The following is a 17,229-nucleotide window of genomic DNA, read 5'->3' as shown; positions in this document are numbered from 1 at the left end:
GGGGCCGAGCATCATTCTTTCCTGGTAGTTATAGGACTAGGTAAACATTAGAGTATTCCATTCTACTGAGGATGGATTGTTTCGCACTCCTAGGATTGAACTGCAATGATTTCCGTCTGAGAAAGGAACCGAGGCACAAGTCGATTCCCCTGTACTTGCAACATGACACTGCCTTAGATCATCAGCACAAGAAGATATGCCCAGGTGACTTCTCTTCCATCACCTCTTCATAACGTGATTCCATTTGATGCAATCTAGTTTAGATCTACCCACATCGTCCACTCGCAAAACTCCCTCAGGCCCTGAGCGAATACTTCAACAATAGCTTTTCCCTTGGCTTGGACGCCGAGTGCCTGTTGCGATCCACCGAATCCTGGGGCACCCTCGCCATCTTGTTCCCCTTGGCGTCCACCAGGTGATAATCGAACCTCGCGACGAAGAGCGCCGTCGTGACAGCCATTTCCATTTTCGCAAACTGTTTCCAAAATTGTCAGCAAATATGTCCACGCAAAAGAGTTGATGGAACCCTCTCTCTCTCTCTCTCTCTCTCTATAAGGCGAAGGCATCTCGGCAAAATAAAAAACACCAAACATGGAAAGCAACCAAGACAAGAGAAAAGAAAATAACTCACCCTCATCCCAAGACACGGGTGCCTTCCAGCACCCCACCCAATAAACGCATGCGGATCCTTCTTATCCTCCTCCCGCCCAGGCAAATATCTTCCCGGATCCCACCGCAACGGCTCCGGAAAGAACCCCGGATCCATATGCGTCGTATCAAAATGATACACCACATACGAATCATGCGGCACGACCTCACCACTGGCCCCAATAGCAACATCCTTCCCGCTCCCATTATACCGGAAACCGCACCCCGTAATCGTATGCCGAATCGTCTCCTTCAACCCCAAATCAATCATTGGGAACTCGGCCTCCCACGTCTCCATATCAAGCCTTCCCAGAATCTGCTCGGGCGTCTCCTCCTCGGACCGACGATGCTTCGCAATCACACCGTCAACCTCCCTCTGAATCTCCTCGTACCACCTCTCCTCCGTCGCCAGGAAGCACAACAGGTACGCGGCGTTGATCCCGCTATTAATCAACCCCGCAAACAGCGCGCCCACGATAAACGCAACCATCTCGACCGTGCTATCCCCATTCTCCATCAAATACTGCAGCGCATCGCTCCCCGGAACCCCGCGGTCCTTTCGTTCTTTAATCACCTTTTCCAGAATCATGTACATCTGCGCACCGCTGTACACCCTCCTCAAGTGCCCCACCGTCGGCATCCAAGGAAACATCACCTTTGTCGCCGTGCTCGCGCCATCGATCCCCTCGAAAATCCGCAGCACGCGCTGAAGCAGGTCCTCGTCTTCCGCAATCTCGTCGCAGCCCACCATGCGCATGGTGAGCTTGAAGACGAGGCGGTACATGTCTTCGAACGGGTCGCTGATGCCCTCCGTTGCGCCGATGCTACCGGCCGCTATGGGGAGTGTGGTCTTGCCGATGCGGGACGCGAGTTCGTCCATCGTGTCGCGCGTGTCTTTGATGAGCAGCGGGAGGCGCGTGTCGAGGAGTTCTTTGCGGAGGAGCTTGACGAGGTTGCGGTTGAATTTTACGCCGAAGCTGTCTTCTTCGGCTTGGCTGTTTTTGGCTACGTCGATGCGCGGGGTCGCGTTGAAGAGGGCGCCGTATCTGTAATGTATGTGTTAGCCGATCTCGCAATCCTCGAATCATCCGTATCACGAAACCAACGACTACCCTGCTCCCAACATCAAAAGCCAGGAGACGAAGGAGACTCACCCCTTTGTAAAATCCAAATCCCGACTCTCAAAAAACACATGCCGCCCAGCATCCCCCGACAACCCAACGATCCTCATCTTGCCAAAATAAAAACTCCAGTTCCCGAACCGCCCAAACCGCGCCCCCTCGCTCAGGAAATTCCCCCGGTCCGTAAAGAAGCGCGGCGTCCCGAGCACGGGGTACCCGCGAAACACCTTTGGCGCATTCCGCGGAAAGGAAGGACGGTAGGCGAGGAAGCCGACGGCGTAGGCGAGACCCGTGAGGAGGAGGACCCAGATGGAGGTCGGCCAGGTTTGCGGATTGAGGAGGGTTTGTTTTGCTGCTGTTGCCAGGGACATTGTTGGCGGCGATGTTTTCTTCCCCGTTCTGCGGTAGCCTGATCTTGTTCGGTGTTTTGTTGCCTGGTTCTTTCTCGCGAGGAGTAGACACCTCTCTCGTAGATCGTCTTCTTTATCTGGCGATGTTTCTTTCCCAAAGGCTTCCAGAGGGCCCGACGAGGAAGATGAGATGAAAGCTCCGTGGCAAGAAGATGGAAAAAACAGAGTTGACAATGAAGGAGGAGCAACGATTAAGGTAAGAGAGGAGTAAGAGACAGGAACGATATCAGTCTGCGTAATAAGAGCAGATGAAAGTGGGTGTGGCCCAGCTGAGACGAGTCCGTTCGAAACGCTCGGGCAGAGAGAGAGAGAGGAGCGAGGAAGATGGGACTAACACCAAGCGACCAACTACTCACCAGCTACCCACCATCTACCCTGCCACCAAAAAAACTCATAGACATCAGCACTTTTCCCTAATGGCTTGGATTCTGGCGCTAAGGCAAGCGTGGCAAAGCTGCCAGACGAAGGAACTTTGGGAACCTTTGTCCTAGTCTTCGACCTCACCACGACCCCTCATTCTGTCTCGAGCAGACATACGGGTAGATCCCTACTCCAGCAACGCACCATCCTAGAAGAGGGAACACTCCAAACATTTCCAGCTGTGGCTTTTTCCCGCGCAAGCTTTCCTGGGGTTCCCGCCTGACCGCATCAGGTCCCTGGATTCTTGAGTGTACCGGTATGATGCTAAATGGTTTGGCTAGACGATGTCGTGCCGGCGTGGCAAAAGAAAAAGCCAAATCAAAAGCTCCAGGAAAGCATTCCTCAAGGAATTCAAGGATGTAAGCTCCGGCCACGGAAGAATAAAACTCTCTCCCCCCTCCGCGCGCCCGCGAGTCCTCGGTCCCTCTTGACGGATCCAGAATATCGAAGCGGGAAATTGCGCAAGCTTGCGTACACAGTAAGATCCGTGACGATGGACGACGGGCTCTTGACGTTTCTGGATCCATTGAGATGCTCACAAACACGAAACTCCCCATTGGGCATAGACCCAGGCCCAGGATCTGGTCAAACAGTCCACCGCGATCTGCTTCCCTCCCTCGGCGACCTGCATTCCATCACGCAGGACCTAGCTCGAGTAGCTAGCTAGCTAACTAGCTAACTTGCCGTACGTGCGTGCTTGCCTTGGTATTGTCAGACGTAGTCTTGATAGCTGCAGCAAGCAGCCGCCGGACCTCCTCGCCTCGGTGCTTTTGGAGTGGCAGGGAGAGAGCTTGAGAAGCAGGCAACCAAACGCCGAGAAACATACAAGGCATCAATGAACCCCCGCCGGATCAGCCGCTAGTGGCAGACGGCGCACGGCAGATGCGTTAGCCGAAGGTGAAACTTTCCAACCGTTGAGGGGGGGGGGAGGAAGGCAGGGGACCGGGGTGTTACTACGGTGTTCGCGCTGCATATTCCTTTCCGTTTGGAGATGCCAACAGCCGGAGCTTGTCTTGCGTATTCGCTCTCTTAAACGAGGTAGACGAGCGGGCGCGCATACCGGTATCACAATAGGCGTCGTTCACCGCCCTCAGATACTTGTCGATGCATCGGTTGGAAATACTCGGACATGGCGCTTCTCAGAACAGTCCCTGTATCCCCATCATCTGATATCCGGAATGCCATTGCGTCTAGAAACGTGCAGCTTCGTATACCTCGCAATCTCTCGTTTATTCATAGGCTCTTCAGTCTTCTCCCAGGTCCTAGGAAACTCTGTATAACCTCCCCCACCCGTTACTACCGCCCCACGCAATCCCATAGAACTGATGTATACTACCTACTCCGTCCAAGAAAGACAGACTTTACATCTGCGCCGGGATTTGAACCAAACAATCAACGGTTCCCCCTCCCGTTTCTTCCTTTCCTTTCCCCCAATTACCCTCCGATTTGCATTTGTCCAGACAGCCGCAATACCTACCCGTTCATCACCAAACCACCAACCGTCATATCCATCTACGATTCTACGCTCCCGCGGGTCGCGTGAATAAACCTCCCGAGTGGGAGGACTAGTAATAATCCCGGAACCTCGTCTCTAATACCCCCTCTGCCCCTCCTCACATCTTCCATTGTGGGCAAAACATTGGCCACGTTCAATTCTATCCATCATCTCAACTCAAGCTCCTCTGAATACTCTTCGTGACTTATCCCCAGCACACGGGTCTCACCCGCCAGTGACGCACAGCACAGATAGACCTATCCGAGACTAACCGGCGAGAACACTTGATATTTCACACCAAAATAGCACCCCAATCTAATAGCTCAAGCGAGCATGAACATCTAAAGCCAAGTCAAGACTTCGGGCTCTTGAAATCGTATACTTCTAATAGACCTAAAGGAAAAGGGGGTATCGTCTAACAATACATGCTATGCCACCATTCAACTCATTCCAGAAACCTCAACCATCCGACCAAGGTCTCCTATTCACATTGTTCATCGAACAGTACCGAGGGGCAGCATCTTCGCTCCCCATCACGGGACCAACTCCAACATCTACACCACAGCGCAGTCCAACAACACATCTGTCCTGCAACCCCAGGCCACCAACTTTACTAGACAGCTTCCCAATCCATAGCCTCAACCATGAAATCAAACTCATCCTCCTCCATCTCAACAACCTCACCCCCACCACCTTGACCACCACCGACCCCCACCTCCGCCTGCACCCACTGCTCCGCAACCGCATACCCAGCATCGAACCCGGCAAAGATGTACCTAAAAATCCTGTCCAGGTCATAACTCTCCAACGGCGCCGTCCCAGCCCTCTCCCTCGCCGCCATGCTAGCCCCCACGGGCCTACCCGTTTTCCCCTTGCCGTCTGGGTCGGTCGGATCCTCGGCATACTTCCACCGATTCCGCAGCTCCTTGGCTCTCAACAGCTGGAACACCACCTCGCCGCTCCCCAGCGCCTCATGAAGCGGGTTATCCTCCTTCTCCAGCGCGGCAATCACGTTCTGGTGGTACGTATGCGTCGCCTGCTGTGTCCCGTTCCCCTGCTTGGTCATCGTGGTCGTGGTAACCCACCCGTCCCTCGAAATCGTAATCCCAAACACCCCCATCAGATGCACCAACGCTCGCTCCAGCAACATGTAATACTCGTAAAAGTCGAGCTTGAACATGAGCTCCGCCTCCTCGGCGTCCGTCTCGCCCCCGTACAGTGGGGATCCAGGCCGTGCTATGGCGTGGTGGTATCCGTGGCTCAGGTACGGTAGCTTCCATTTCAGTCGGCGGACGATTTGGATGTATCGCTTGAACTCCTGCTGCGACGAGGGGCCGCCGATCGGTCGAGGTATGTGAGGGGGAGTTGTGGTGGTGTTGCCGTTGCTGTTGGGTGTAGCTACGGGCGTCGAGGCAGTCGAGGCAGTCGAGGCAGTCGAGGCAGTCGAGGCAGTCGAGGCAGTCGAGGCAGTCGTGGCTTGTCGGTAGGCGCCGTTCTTGATCGGGGAGGGCGGTCGTGGTGCCGCGGGTGTGATGACGGACGAGACAAACTGGTTTGGCTGGTATTTGTACGAGGGCTGGGCTTTGCCTCGGGCGGCCCAGATGGAGTTGCCCAAACCCTTCTTGGGTTTCGAGATGGTGTTCATTTCGAATCTTGGGGCGTCGGCCGTGTGGGCGTGTGTACGCAGTCGTTACTTCTTTTTCGTTTTCGGGGTCAATGGCGGTCGCTTTTGTCGCAGAGGGGTTATCCGTGCAGGGAATCAAGGCTGCCCAGTAATGTGTATGAACGGGCAACACAGGAAATGTATTTGAATTCCAAGAAATCAACAGAAGGCTCAACACCAAGCTGGTACAAGAATCGTCGCGGGGATGCTAGTTCGATGGCATTGGCGGATGCACACAAACAATAGATCGTAGAGACTGATGGTTAGAAAGAATGTTTGCGAGTAACAACGTTGCCGCTGATACATCAATCGACAAAGATGCTGGTCAAAGGAGTCGGCGGCCTCCTTTGGGTTTCACGTCGTTGTTGGTCTGGTCGGCGTCAATCGACCTTGTCGGAAAAGAGAAGTCAAGACGTTGTCTGGTGGTGGTGGTGGTGGTGGTGTTGAATAGGTACCTAGAGGATGGTGGGGTTGGAACGGTATGTGCACAGGTTCCGGGCAGGTGCAGCGGGGAGACGCGCCTGACGCGTGCCAATGGAAGGTACCCATGGAAGGTGCTTAGGTCACCTCAGGTACGTCACTTGGGCCTTTCATTGTTGTATCCCTGAAAGGCGGGGAGACCTTTGTCGGCAGGAACCTCGTGGTGCCTTACCTCAGCGCCCCAAGGTCCCCTAAAGCATAGGTAGGTACTCCAATCAACACACCATCTCCAAGTGCCTCACCAATATCACCACCCTCATTCTCCAAGTCCATGTGTACAAAGTGCCCTCGGGCTTGTATTGTATGTCGAAATCGTACTCGTACGTATTTCTAGGATATACAGCTTCAACAATGCCCCGTCAACCACGCAATAAATCCTCCAACGCCGGTCCCGGTTACGGTGACTCTCATCCAAGAACGCCTTCATCAGCCATCCGGCCGGTCTACTACGCCTTCTTCGTAGCCTTGGCAGTGCCAATATGGGTATTATGAACCTGCTTCGCATTAGCATCATGGTCTTACACCAGATTGTTGATCGCGAACTCACTTTGGTAGCAAAACGCAAACTCGTCACCGTCTCCTTCAGATGCGCCTCCAACGGGCTGACCATCACAAACATGAGCGTCTTGCTATTGCCTCCGAGAGAGTACTGAAGCAGATGCGTCAACTTCGAGTTGCGATATGGAATGTGCCCGCTCTTCTTGCCGAGTGCCTCAATCACATCCCCGAGACACGACAGAGACTTGTTGATGTTCTGTGTCTCCCTCATCCTGGCGCCCTCGGCCTGCGAGTGTTTGAGCCGCTCAGAGCCAGCAAGATCCACCAGGTTCAGCGTACCCTCGCAACGCTCTCCCGTTGCCGAGTTGTAGCCAGACAGCTTCAGGATGAAGACGCTGTGCGAACGCGACGACCTCTCGTTGGCCTTGGTAGCCGCCACCGATCGGTTGTTCTGCGCCTCAGCAAGCATCACCTCGACCGTGTCGGCTGAATCAAGAGACACCGTCTTGCAGTTGAGCACTGCTGTCTGCTTGCGTGCGTCGTCGTGCCGAATCTCGAGCTTGCGCCCCTTGCCGTCTGATTCACGGCTGTTGGGTGTCAACAAGTCGTTGAGTTCCTCGTTGTATACTTCAATGAAGGAGCCCTCCATCTTGTACGTCCACTGCTTCTCCTTCAATTTGGTAACCGTGTCGTAAATCATGTGTGTCGCGCGAGGAATCATGCCGTCTGCCGAAGACATGGTGTGCGTCTTGCCAGATCCCGTCTGGCCGTAGCAAAAGATGCACACGTTGTATCCGTCAAGTGCACTCTGCACAAGCTGCGAGATCTCATCAAAAACGTCTTGGTTCTGGGCTGAAGGGTCAAACACCCTGTCAAACTCAAAGTTGATGTTCTTGTTCGAGACGTCACCGAAACTGTTCACTTCCTGTGTCTGCAGTGCAATTTCTGCAGATGTCTTCTCGTCGGGGAACGTGACCTTTGCCGGCGAACCCTCTGATGGGCTCAGTACAGGACGGACTCTGCACATGACGCGGATGTTGCCCTTGAGCTCCTGGTACTTGTTGAAAAGAACGCGACGCTCCGTCTCCTCCTTGATGAGCTTCTCCTCGGCCACCTGAGCAGCCTTGAGCGCTTCCTGGAGTCTGGCTTCCATGTTGGAGAAGGAGTCTGACTGAGCCTTACTGTCAGACTCAAGGAATTCGACATGAGACTTGAGCGAGTTGATCTTGGCCTCCAGGGTGACGTTGGAGGCAGAGAGCTCCGAAATGCTAGCTTCAAGACCCTTCTTGAGACTCTGCTCGCGGTCCAAATCTCCCTTGAGAGTCTCTACGACGCCTCTCATTTCTGATACCTCTCGGTCCTTCTTTTGGAGGATGGTGTTGAGGTCTTGTTGCTCGTGACCAAGTCGCGTCCGTAAATCTGACACCTCCCTCGACTTCTGGTGGCGTTCCTCTTCAATCTCGGCCTTGAAATGTCGGTCAAGAGCATCCAAAGCCTCACGGTGACTCTTCTCCGCTCGTTGTGTATCATCCTTGAGCTCGCGCCGCAGCTCATCGAGCTCATGGCGGTGTTTCCGGGCCTCATCCTCGAGCTCATACTTGTGGCTGCGTTTCTCCGTCTCGGATTCAATTGTTAGTTTTTGCATCTGGTCGCGCATGTTGTTGATCTCATTTTGGAAATTTCCGTTGCGGTCTTCGAGTTTGTCTCGTTCCGCTTCGAGTTCCGATACTGCCAGCCGATTAGTTCAGTCCGCGCTAGCTCGTCGTCCGAACTACTCACTTCTCTTCTTGTACATCTCCACTCGCTCGTCCATCAGCTCCTTGTCGGAGAGCATGACAGTCATTGACTCCTTCACCTGTTTGAACTGCGAGTCAAGCTCGGCAACCCTGCCCTCGACATCCCAGCCTACGAATTGAGTCAAGTTAGAATCTTTTGTAAGAAAGTGAGGTCTAGGAGGAGAAGGGGATCTGGCTGGGGACCTTGAGTCCTTGATGGCCAGAATTGTTTCCTCGAGTCTTTCCATCATGGCCCTCGATCGCTTAGAATCTGGTGAAGGGGTGACAGGATCGGTCATGCGACTGGCCTGCCTCTTCTTGGGCGACAGATCTGGCGGTTTCATGAGGGCCTTTCGTGATGACGCGCGCATGGTGACGTTGTCCACTTGCGCGTTCTTCGCCATAGTCGAGATTGAACTGATGCTGGTATCTCCATGTTGACTGAAAACCACTTGATCTTCATCTTGTGCTGAGCTTGTAGTACTGGCGTCGTCCTTGATGGATAGTGCGCCAAACCGACTGCTGAGAGAAACTTCTCTGTGCGAATGCATTTGTGACGTGTGACTGGCATGTCTAGCCTTGCTAGGCTGAAATTCAAGGGGTCGCGGAAAGTTCAGTCGCTGGGATTGCAGAGCCGTACCATGCTGTTGTTCTATTGGTCCATCAAACTCTTCCTCTGATCGATGACCGTATGCCGTGCGCGGTCTCGTATGCGGGTTGGCGTTTCGGGTCCGGGGCTGTCCGTGTACCGACTTTGAATGAGCAAGGGAGGATTTCGCGCGTTCATGGCCATGGGGGCCGACGCTCGCGGAGAAGTTGCTGGTCTGATTGTATCGTGATGTCGTCGTTCCATTTCGAGGTCTGATATTATCTGGGTTTTTGAGCTACTGCGAGTCAGCATGCGAGCTACATCTGGTTGTTTTGAGCGAGCATTGGGCGGTACACAACGCAGCTCATCCCTGTCGTCCGTCTTGTCGTCGTATTCCATGGCCGGGTAGCATTTGCCCTCTTCGACCTCGGCGTCTAGGAGGAGTCGAATGCCGCTACGTGGGTTGTCGCTGTCGCTTTGCATTCCGAGCCACAGTTGTAGTCTACCGGAGACGCAGCGCATGTACGTTGGCGCAGAGACTGAAGAACCGTTCCGAGGACGAGAGCGTGGTCGACTGAGGGCGTCTTCGTCCCAGGGAAGCGGGAAGGACGCAAGCAGCCTTTGCCAAAAGTATGGTCGAGGAACGGACTGGATAGTTGCTCGCCAGATTTGCCGTATAGAGCGAAAAAGATGCACCGCTATCCACAGAATCATCCGAAAACCATTAAGCCGGAGAACGATGCTGGAGGCCGTAGTCGACTCGGGGGCCATGTCCAAGGAGAAGCTCGACGCAGGATTGCCGGGGATGAGAATGCGAGGTGCACGATTCACAGAGACGCAACACAACGAAACCGGGGACCTACCTCTGCCAACGTCGACCCGGGCACCCGCCTGACAGAAGGCGCTCTGGCGATGCCAGAAGCACCCGCGCCTGCCGCCGCCGAGGATGAGTGCTTGGTCGGGTATTCGCCTGCCCTCTCGGCGAGGGTCTTGTGGTGCTTGGTAGCCGAATGCTCAGCTATAGAAGGCACGGTCAGCAGTTGCCGCCACCGCGACCACGACGACGTATCCCACCGCCGCCGCAGCCCGGGAGGATAGTAGGACCAACCTGGCTTCGGGACCTCCCTCTTCAAGTTCATCGCGCTGTTGAGCGAGCCGATCTTGGATGCGCCCGGCGGCGGTATCATGGACGGGTGCGCGCGCGTGTTGCTTTGCGATTCGTTCATTTCGGACAGGCCTGAGGAGAAGGCGCCTGGTCGCGGGAGGTTACTCTGAGGTCGGATGACGGAGGACCGGAAGTGGTGTTGCTGTGAAAGTGAATGTTGTCAGCTGGGCGCCTTGCTCTATGGTGGGTTTGCTGCATCATGGCCTTTGCGACCATTGTCAAAGCTTCATTTCCCGCGTCCGAAAGAGAGACATACCGTATTCTCCGCAGTGTCCATGTTGAGGATGCTGTCTACGCGACGAGCTACAACAGGTATGATGATGTGGGACACGAGGAGCAGCGCTCCGGTTCTGGACGCGGTGGGAGAAGACGTTGTGAAGTTGGAGCAGGCATACAACAAGGAGCAGCGACACTCGAGAAAAGAGTCCACAGCTATGATTGCAATATGGGGAGGGGTGTGGGTTGTGAGCGTGGGATTTGTTTGCTGGGCTTCCCAATCGGGGGCTGTGGAGGTGCATCACCAGGGTCTGAGTGTTTACTGTGAATTGTGTACACACTCAAGGGACTCTGCACATACAACTGCGACAGCCGGGGTGTGGATGGCTGCCCGGGGCAACGGGAATTGTGCAACGCTGACATAATCCATCACTCAGAGCACTTAGGTAACCAGGCTGGCTACATCTGGGTTGTCACTTCCCGCATTCCTGCCTCAGGCCTGAAGAGATCACAAGTCCGAGGTTTTGCCTGATGACAGCTTACCTCAGCAAGATTAGGTTCTCAGGCATGAACTGACGGGAGAGCGGGGCCGCTGCTGTCCAGATTTGGTAAGCGGTCGCGCAACAGCTCCTCTTCCCACTCCGTGCCTAGTGTAATGCATCCCATCCCGCAGCCAGGCGCAACCGCAACGTGGTGGTCTTTTTTATTTTTTTTATTTTTTAATATTTCACATGTCACTGCTGGCCGCCGCCGCACCATGACGTTGGGAAGCTCATTCGCCAGCTCACGTCGCATCTAAGATTTGTTTGTCTTGCTGCTCCCCAACGGACCAGGAATTCGGTGCTGGGAGACCACACAAGTTACGTGACACGAGAGCAGCAACAACTCCCGAGTCTCACTCCATTTTCTGTTCATTAGCTTTCCCCCTCCTTCTGCTGCTTGACTGTTCTTCTCAACGTCCTTGCGTTGGTCCGTATTCCGCCCTTTCTTACGCCAAGTTCCGACTAAACATCACGACCTTTGCGATCCGGAGCCTCATGTCGCCGTGATTCTTCAGCCTACCTACCCTCCGCTCTCCCGGTCAGCTCGGACTTATACGACCTCTACATCTCACTGTTACAACTCCACCGCCTCCCACGATGGAGAAGTTTAGCCAGTTCCGCGACAAAGGTCAAGACATCCCATCCACCATCAACATCCTACGGTGAGAACTAACATCCCCCAGGCTCGGGCATCTCGCCCTTCATCCCCGTCAAAACAGCCCTCTCCCCCCTCTCCTCAATCTTCCACACCTTCCTCTTCTTCATCCGCCTCCCCCTCTTCCTCACCTACGCAGCAACATACTTCCTCTTCCTCCAACACCTATGCCCCTTCCTCCCCGTCGCCGTCCGCAAGGTCCTCCTCTGGGGCATGATGGGCATCCCCGGCATCTGGTGGGTCGACCTCCAGCTCGACGGCGTCCGCCGCGGCACCCTCGCCGACCAACCCCCGCAGCGCTTCCCCCACCCCGGGTCCGTCATCGCCGCAAACTTCACCTCCCCCATCGACGCCGTCTACCTCGCCGCAATCTTCGACCCCATCTTTACAATCTCCTACCCAAACACCAGATCCGTCGAGCGAATCTCCCTCCTCCGCGCCGTCTTCTACGCCCTCTCCCCCGTCCGCTTCGCCCCGTCGCCGTCAAACCGAAAACTCACCGACCTCGCCACCCTACAAACCCGCTACCCAGACCGCGTCGTCGCCGTCTTCCCCGAGGGCGGCACCACCAACGGCAAGGGCGTCCTCCCCTTCACACCCTCTCTCCTCGCCGTCAGCCCCGAAGTCCACATCTTCCCCGTCAGTATCCGCTACACTCCCGCCGACGTAACGACCCCGATCCCGGGCCGCTGGTTCAAGTTCCTCTGGGACCTCCTCTCCCGCCCGACGACCTGCATCCGCGTCCGCGTTGCCGAGAGTATCCTCAATTCCTCCGCCGCCCAGACCAACGGCGTCTCGTCTTCTGTGGCTGCTGGCGAGACTGCTCAACGACGAATCGGAGCCGGAGGCGGCGATGCGCCCGCGCTGTCGATCGAGGAACAACGGGTGTTGGATAAGGTTGGCGAGGCTCTCGCGAGGCTGTGTCGGAATAAGCGCGTCGGGTTGACGTTGCGGGATAAGGCTGCGTTCATCGAGGCGTGGAACGGGCGCAAGTGAGCTACCTAAGGCTTTCCCAGAATCACCCATAAACAGCAGGGGACGTGATGGGGTGAAGGGATGTTGGTTCAGGCAGCTTGGTGGCCGTCGTGCTTTTGCGTTTTTGCCAGGGTGTTATTGCATAGCTAGGAGCTTCGGAGGCGCTCGTTGTGCCATGTTTCGATGCGAGTGGAAGTCAAAAAAGCGGCATGGGTCGGGGCTTCTGTTAAAGGGAATCCGCTATGTAAAGGAAAGTGCAGTTTCGACGTTGTGAAGTGTGTCTTTTTCTTGGGACTACGCATACCATAAGTACCTATTGAATTCATGTTCAACTGTCCTTGCCTTTTTGAAAAGCAACACACTCGTTGTTCAATCTACCGAGACTCTCTGTACGATGAACCAACGTGAAACAAAACTCCGATTTTGGACTACCTTTTCCGAAGCCGTACAAGAAGATGGTATAACAGTGTAGAAGAAACCTCTAATAGATAAAAGATGAGGAAACATAACCCCGCCGCTCCCTTTTTGAATTCCGCCAAAGAGAAAATTGACCAAAAAAGAGGAACATCTCCTCCCTCCCCCTCTTTTTCCTTTCTTTCAAGCCCTCGGGACGCCAAAAGCTTAGATCTTGCCGTCTGTGACACATCCAGAGCTGGCATCGCTCACAAGAGCAGAGTACTTCTTCAGCGTACCCTTGGTATACTTGGCCGGCGGTGCCACCCACTTGGCCTTGCGCTCCGCCATCTCGGCATCCGACACATTCGTATCAATCACTCTCTTCTCCGCGTCAATCGTAATCTCATCCCCATCCTGCACCAACCCAATCGGTCCGCCCTCCATCGCCTCAGGCACAATATGTCCAATCAGGAAGCCGTGAGAACCACCAGAGAACCGTCCGTCCGTCAACAGCGCGACATCCTTACCGAGACCGGCGCCCATGATGGCGGAACTGGGCTTCAGCATCTCAGGCATACCGGGGCCGCCCTTGGGTCCCTCGTAGCGGATGATGACGACGGTCTTCTCGCCCTGCTTGATTTCGCCGCGCTCCAGGGCGGCGATAAAGCCGTCCTCCTCGTCGAACACGCGCGCCTTACCCGTGAAGACGAGACCTTCCTTGCCGGTGATCTTACCCACGGATCCGCCGGGCGCGAGCTGGCCGCGCAGGATCTGAATGTGGCCCGTCGGCTTGATTGGGTTGCTGAAGGGGCGGATGATGGGCTGGTCGGCAGGGAAATCGGGCGTGCTTTCGACGTTCTCCTTCATCGTCTTACCGGTGACGGTGATACCCGAGCCGTCGATGAGACCTTCCTTGAGGAGGAACTTGAGGAGGCCGGGCGTGCCGCCGATGCGGTGCATGTCGGCCATGACGTACTTTCCAGAGGGCTTCAGGTCAGCCAGGAAGGGCGTGCGGTCCGAGACGGCCTGGAAGTCGTCAACGGTGAGTTTGATGCCGACGGAATCGGCAATGGCGAGCAAGTGGAGGACGGCGTTGGTGCTGCCTCCAAGGATGTTGACGACAACCATGGCGTTCTCAAAGGCCTGGCGGGTCATGATGTCGCGCGGGCGAATGTCCTCCTTGAGGAGGTTCTTGATGGCGGGACCAATGTTCTCGCACTCGGCCTTCTTGGCAGCGTCCTCGGCGGGACTGCTGGAGCTGTGCGGCATCGTCAAGCCGAGGGTCTCGATGGCGGTGGCCATTGTGTTTGCGGTGTACATGCCTCCGCAGGCACCGCTGCCGGGGCAGGCGTTGCGGATGATGTCGAAGCGCTCCTCCTCTGTGATCTCGCCGGTGATGTACTGGCCGTAGGCCTGGAAGGCGGAGACGATATCAATGGACTCGCCGCTCTTGCTGCAACCGGGCTTGATGGTGCCGCCGTAGACCATGATGCTGGGGCGGTTGACGCGGCCCATGGCAATAGCGACACCGGGCATGTTCTTATCGCAGCCGGGCAGGGAGATGTTTCCGTCGTACCACTGGCCGTTCATGACGGTTTCGATGGAGTCGGCGATGATCTCACGCGACTGGAGGGAGTAGCGCATACCCTTTGTGCCCATGGAGATACCGTCCGAGACACCAATGGTGTTGAACTGGTAGGGGATAAGGCCGGCGTCCTTGACGGACTTGCGGACGAGGTTGGAGAGGTCGAGAAGGTGCATGTTGCAGGGGTTGCCCTCGTACCAGACGGACGAGATACCGACCTGGGCCTTGTTCATGTCATCCTCTGACAAGCCGGTGGCGTACAGCATGGCCTGGGAGGCGCCCTGGGACTTGGGCTGGGTGATATTGGCCGAGACCTTGTTCAGCTTGTCGTCGGCGCGTCGGGGCGCGGTAGAGGAGAGGAGACGTCTGTAAGGGGTTTGAGGTTAGCTATTGTCATTGAAGTCTTTCAATTGGGAGCGCATACGCATGGCTGGCAAAAGTAGGACGCCTTGTCGCAGCTCTGAGAGCTTGTGACTGGCGGGCAATGGACCGGGAGAGCATTTCGTCGAGGGTATCACCGGGAAGCCCCAGGAGACGACACAACGGAACGGGAACGGGGGATGGTGGGGATGGGTATGTAAGAGTGTGTTGAGCTGTTCAATTGAGTTCCAATTGATCTCCTTTTCGAATCTTTCCTCGATTCTTCCCCTTAAATAATGATGCCAGGTGAGTCACGAAGGATTAGAAAAAAGAGGTGCGGTGGAAGAAAGACCCGAGATCACAGGGACAGTCACAGGGACACGGCGAACGACGTTGCGAGCGATGGTTTTTTTGGAGCAGGCCGCTAGCAGAGCCGGGGGGGGGGGGAAACAATTTGGGGCGATGTCGGCTCCTAAAAATTCTGGAGCTCCCCGCCGAGTGCTCCCCGCATTGAAATACCTTGTCGCCCATTGGCCGCAGCTGTGGTCCGACGCTCCGTTCCCCCCCAGGTTTGGCTGCGTTTGCTGCGCAGGTTGAGGTGAGCCACCGGCGTCGGGTGCAAGGTCAGCAAGGTCAGCCACGGTGTGCGACGTCAGTCACAACTTAACCACACCACCGTCACAGCTCGACTGCAAGACGTGGTGGTGCAGCATTTCCTTTTCAATTGAACTTTCATAGAGTCTCTATTGTTTCGAATAAAGATATTCCAAGCCCGTGAGCCGTGAGAAACATCATGGTGTTGTGAAGTCGCTCTCAACTTTGCCTCATCAGATTACCTCATGCTTATTTCCGATAAGCCCGGAATGCTTCCGGTCCCGGAAGAGCCCCAGTTTTCCAGACCGATCCCGCCGGAAGTGGGTCGCGGCTACCCGGCAACGCGTATGCTGCCTCCATAATCCTCTCCTACAATCGCAGCTCAGCTCCCTTAGCTTCACTACGGACAGAGCCGGTGTTACAAATCACACTCCTGGATATCAATTGAGCAAACCACCCATGGCTTAGGGCTTCGTCTTGTGCTCCTCCGTCGAATCCTTCTCCTTGAGGTCCTTCTCCTCCCTCCGTGTCAAAATCTCGTCAATGACGCCCATGCTCTTGGCCTCCTCCGCCGACAAGTAGTTGTCGCGCTCCATCAGGTCGTGGATCTCCTCCAAGCTGTACTTGTCGTGTCCAAACGACTTATTGATGTGTCGCTTCATGATCTCGTTGATCTGTTTTCGGATGCGCTGGATCTGGTTCGCGTAGATGAGGATATCCGACGCCTGGCCCTGCGTCCCGCCCAGGGGCTGGTGGATCATGACGGAGCTGTGAGGTAGGGCGTATCTCTTGCCAGCCTCGCCTCCCGTCAGGAGCAGCGCTGCCATGGAGGAGGCGGCGCCGAGGCAGACTGTTGATACTGGTGACTTGATGTATGTCATTGTGTCGTAAATGGCCAGTCCTTTGGATCTTGGTCAGTATCATGTCTCTCTTGTTGCGCCCTCTAATTGTAGGTTGGGTATGTTCGCGAACCTGATGATACTGAGCCTCCTGGTGAGTTGATGTACATTGTAATCGCCTTGTCGGGGCTATCGGACTCGAGCCACAGAAGCTGTGCTACTATCGATGCGGAAACAGTATCGTCGATCGCGCCATTGAGGCAGACAATGCGTTCCTATATGTGTCAGCTTGGTGCGCGCGACAACTCAAAGTGTCCATAGGGTCGTCGTACCTGAAGCAGCTTGGAAAAGATGTCGTCTACCTGCATGGTCAGCTAAGGGGGCTACCCAATTGCCGAAGCGGTCGCTACTAACATGTTCTCCATCCGCTCGACTGATCAGTTAGCTATCGCGACCTAGATATATTCAAATAGTCATGGGTGGACGAACCGAAACCTCGGTGATGTAGGGCAGAGGGATGTTTCCGACAGGTGGGCTGCTGCCGCCTCCTGCGACGGGGGGGAAACCGAAGCCAGGCAAGTTTGAAAAGGCCCTGACGTGCTGCCGCCGCGAGACGGCCCTCAGGGCTCGGAATAGTGTCCTCTGACAATTCATGGCTGCGGGCGCGAGGTCAAGGTCGCTTGTGTGGTGTTTGCAATGTCAAAGATGCAGAACGGATGCGAAAAGCGGCAATCAACGGCAGTGTGACGTCCGCTGGGAAAGCTGCTTGGCGCCGCACACCCCAAAAACGCCCCCCTGCGCCC

General features: G+C 55.5%; 6 protein-coding genes across 6 annotated transcripts; 1 reads left to right on the top strand and 5 right to left on the bottom strand.

Moving 5' to 3' along the window:
• Nucleotides 1-295: 295 nt before the first annotated feature.
• On the bottom strand, nt 296-2,140 carry BDP55DRAFT_557524 (cytochrome P450 6A1; the record flags this gene model as incomplete). Its single annotated transcript, XM_060569704.1, has 3 exons — nt 296-475; nt 632-1,694; nt 1,803-2,140. 3 exons carry the CDS (start codon nt 2,138-2,140, stop codon nt 296-298), a joined length of 1,581 nt encoding a protein of 526 aa, XP_060426887.1.
• Nucleotides 2,141-4,707: 2,567 nt separating this feature from the next.
• On the bottom strand, nt 4,708-5,739 carry BDP55DRAFT_557620 (uncharacterized protein; the record flags this gene model as incomplete). Its single annotated transcript, XM_060569715.1, has 2 exons — nt 4,708-5,415; nt 5,497-5,739. 2 exons carry the CDS (start codon nt 5,737-5,739, stop codon nt 4,708-4,710), a joined length of 951 nt encoding a protein of 316 aa, XP_060426886.1.
• Nucleotides 5,740-9,162: 3,423 nt separating this feature from the next.
• On the bottom strand, nt 9,163-10,541 carry BDP55DRAFT_557544 (uncharacterized protein; the record flags this gene model as incomplete). Its single annotated transcript, XM_060569708.1, has 3 exons — nt 9,163-10,112; nt 10,208-10,406; nt 10,521-10,541. The coding sequence occupies 3 exons, from the start codon at nt 10,539-10,541 to the stop codon at nt 9,163-9,165; spliced, it is 1,170 nt and encodes a 389-aa protein (XP_060426885.1).
• A 623-nt stretch (nt 10,542-11,164) lies between these two features.
• On the top strand, nt 11,165-12,965 carry BDP55DRAFT_672052 (acyltransferase). The gene is made up of 2 exons (XM_060575500.1): nt 11,165-11,650; nt 11,706-12,965. The coding sequence occupies exons 1-2, from the start codon at nt 11,620-11,622 to the stop codon at nt 12,671-12,673; spliced, it is 999 nt and encodes a 332-aa protein (XP_060426884.1). The 5' UTR covers nt 11,165-11,619; the 3' UTR covers nt 12,674-12,965.
• Nucleotides 12,966-13,273: 308 nt separating this feature from the next.
• Nucleotides 13,274-15,134, bottom strand: BDP55DRAFT_557564 (dihydroxy-acid dehydratase; the record flags this gene model as incomplete). The annotated part of the gene is made up of 2 exons (XM_060569712.1): nt 13,274-14,999; nt 15,058-15,134. The coding sequence occupies 2 exons, from the start codon at nt 15,132-15,134 to the stop codon at nt 13,274-13,276; spliced, it is 1,803 nt and encodes a 600-aa protein (XP_060426883.1).
• A 576-nt stretch (nt 15,135-15,710) lies between these two features.
• Nucleotides 15,711-17,147, bottom strand: BDP55DRAFT_672046 (ATP-dependent Clp protease proteolytic subunit). The gene is made up of 5 exons (XM_060575499.1): nt 16,916-17,147; nt 16,841-16,859; nt 16,759-16,784; nt 16,560-16,701; nt 15,711-16,488 (listed from the first exon to the last, which is right to left on the bottom strand). The coding sequence occupies exons 1-5, from the start codon at nt 17,078-17,080 to the stop codon at nt 16,052-16,054; spliced, it is 789 nt and encodes a 262-aa protein (XP_060426882.1). The 5' UTR covers nt 17,081-17,147; the 3' UTR covers nt 15,711-16,051.
• Between the last annotated feature and the right edge of the window lie 82 nt (nt 17,148-17,229).

Source organism: Colletotrichum godetiae, assembly GCF_030913485.1.
Source record: "Colletotrichum godetiae strain CBS 193.32 chromosome Unknown BDP55scaffold_35, whole genome shotgun sequence".
NCBI classification, from domain to species: Eukaryota; Fungi; Ascomycota; class Sordariomycetes; order Glomerellales; family Glomerellaceae; genus Colletotrichum; species Colletotrichum godetiae.
This window is presented reverse-complemented; position numbering and strand designations above follow the sequence as displayed.

Bases quoted from the DNA above. Each gene is read 5' to 3' on its own strand.
- BDP55DRAFT_672052 (XM_060575500.1), top strand. From the start codon at position 11,620: ATGGAGAAGTTTAGCCAGTTCCGCGACAAAG. The intron at 11,651-11,705 runs GTCAAGACATCC...AACATCCCCCAG, and splicing joins TAGCCAGTTCCGCGACAAAG to GCTCGGGCATCTCGCCCTTC.
- BDP55DRAFT_672046 (XM_060575499.1), bottom strand. From the start codon at position 17,080: ATGAATTGTCAGAGGACACTATTCCGAGCCCTGAGGGCCGTCTCGCGG. The intron at 16,702-16,758 runs GTACGACGACCC...TGACACATATAG, and splicing joins TCTTTTCCAAGCTGCTTCAG to GAACGCATTGTCTGCCTCAA. The intron at 16,489-16,559 runs GTTCGCGAACAT...CAAGATCCAAAG, and splicing joins AGGAGGCTCAGTATCATCAG to GACTGGCCATTTACGACACA.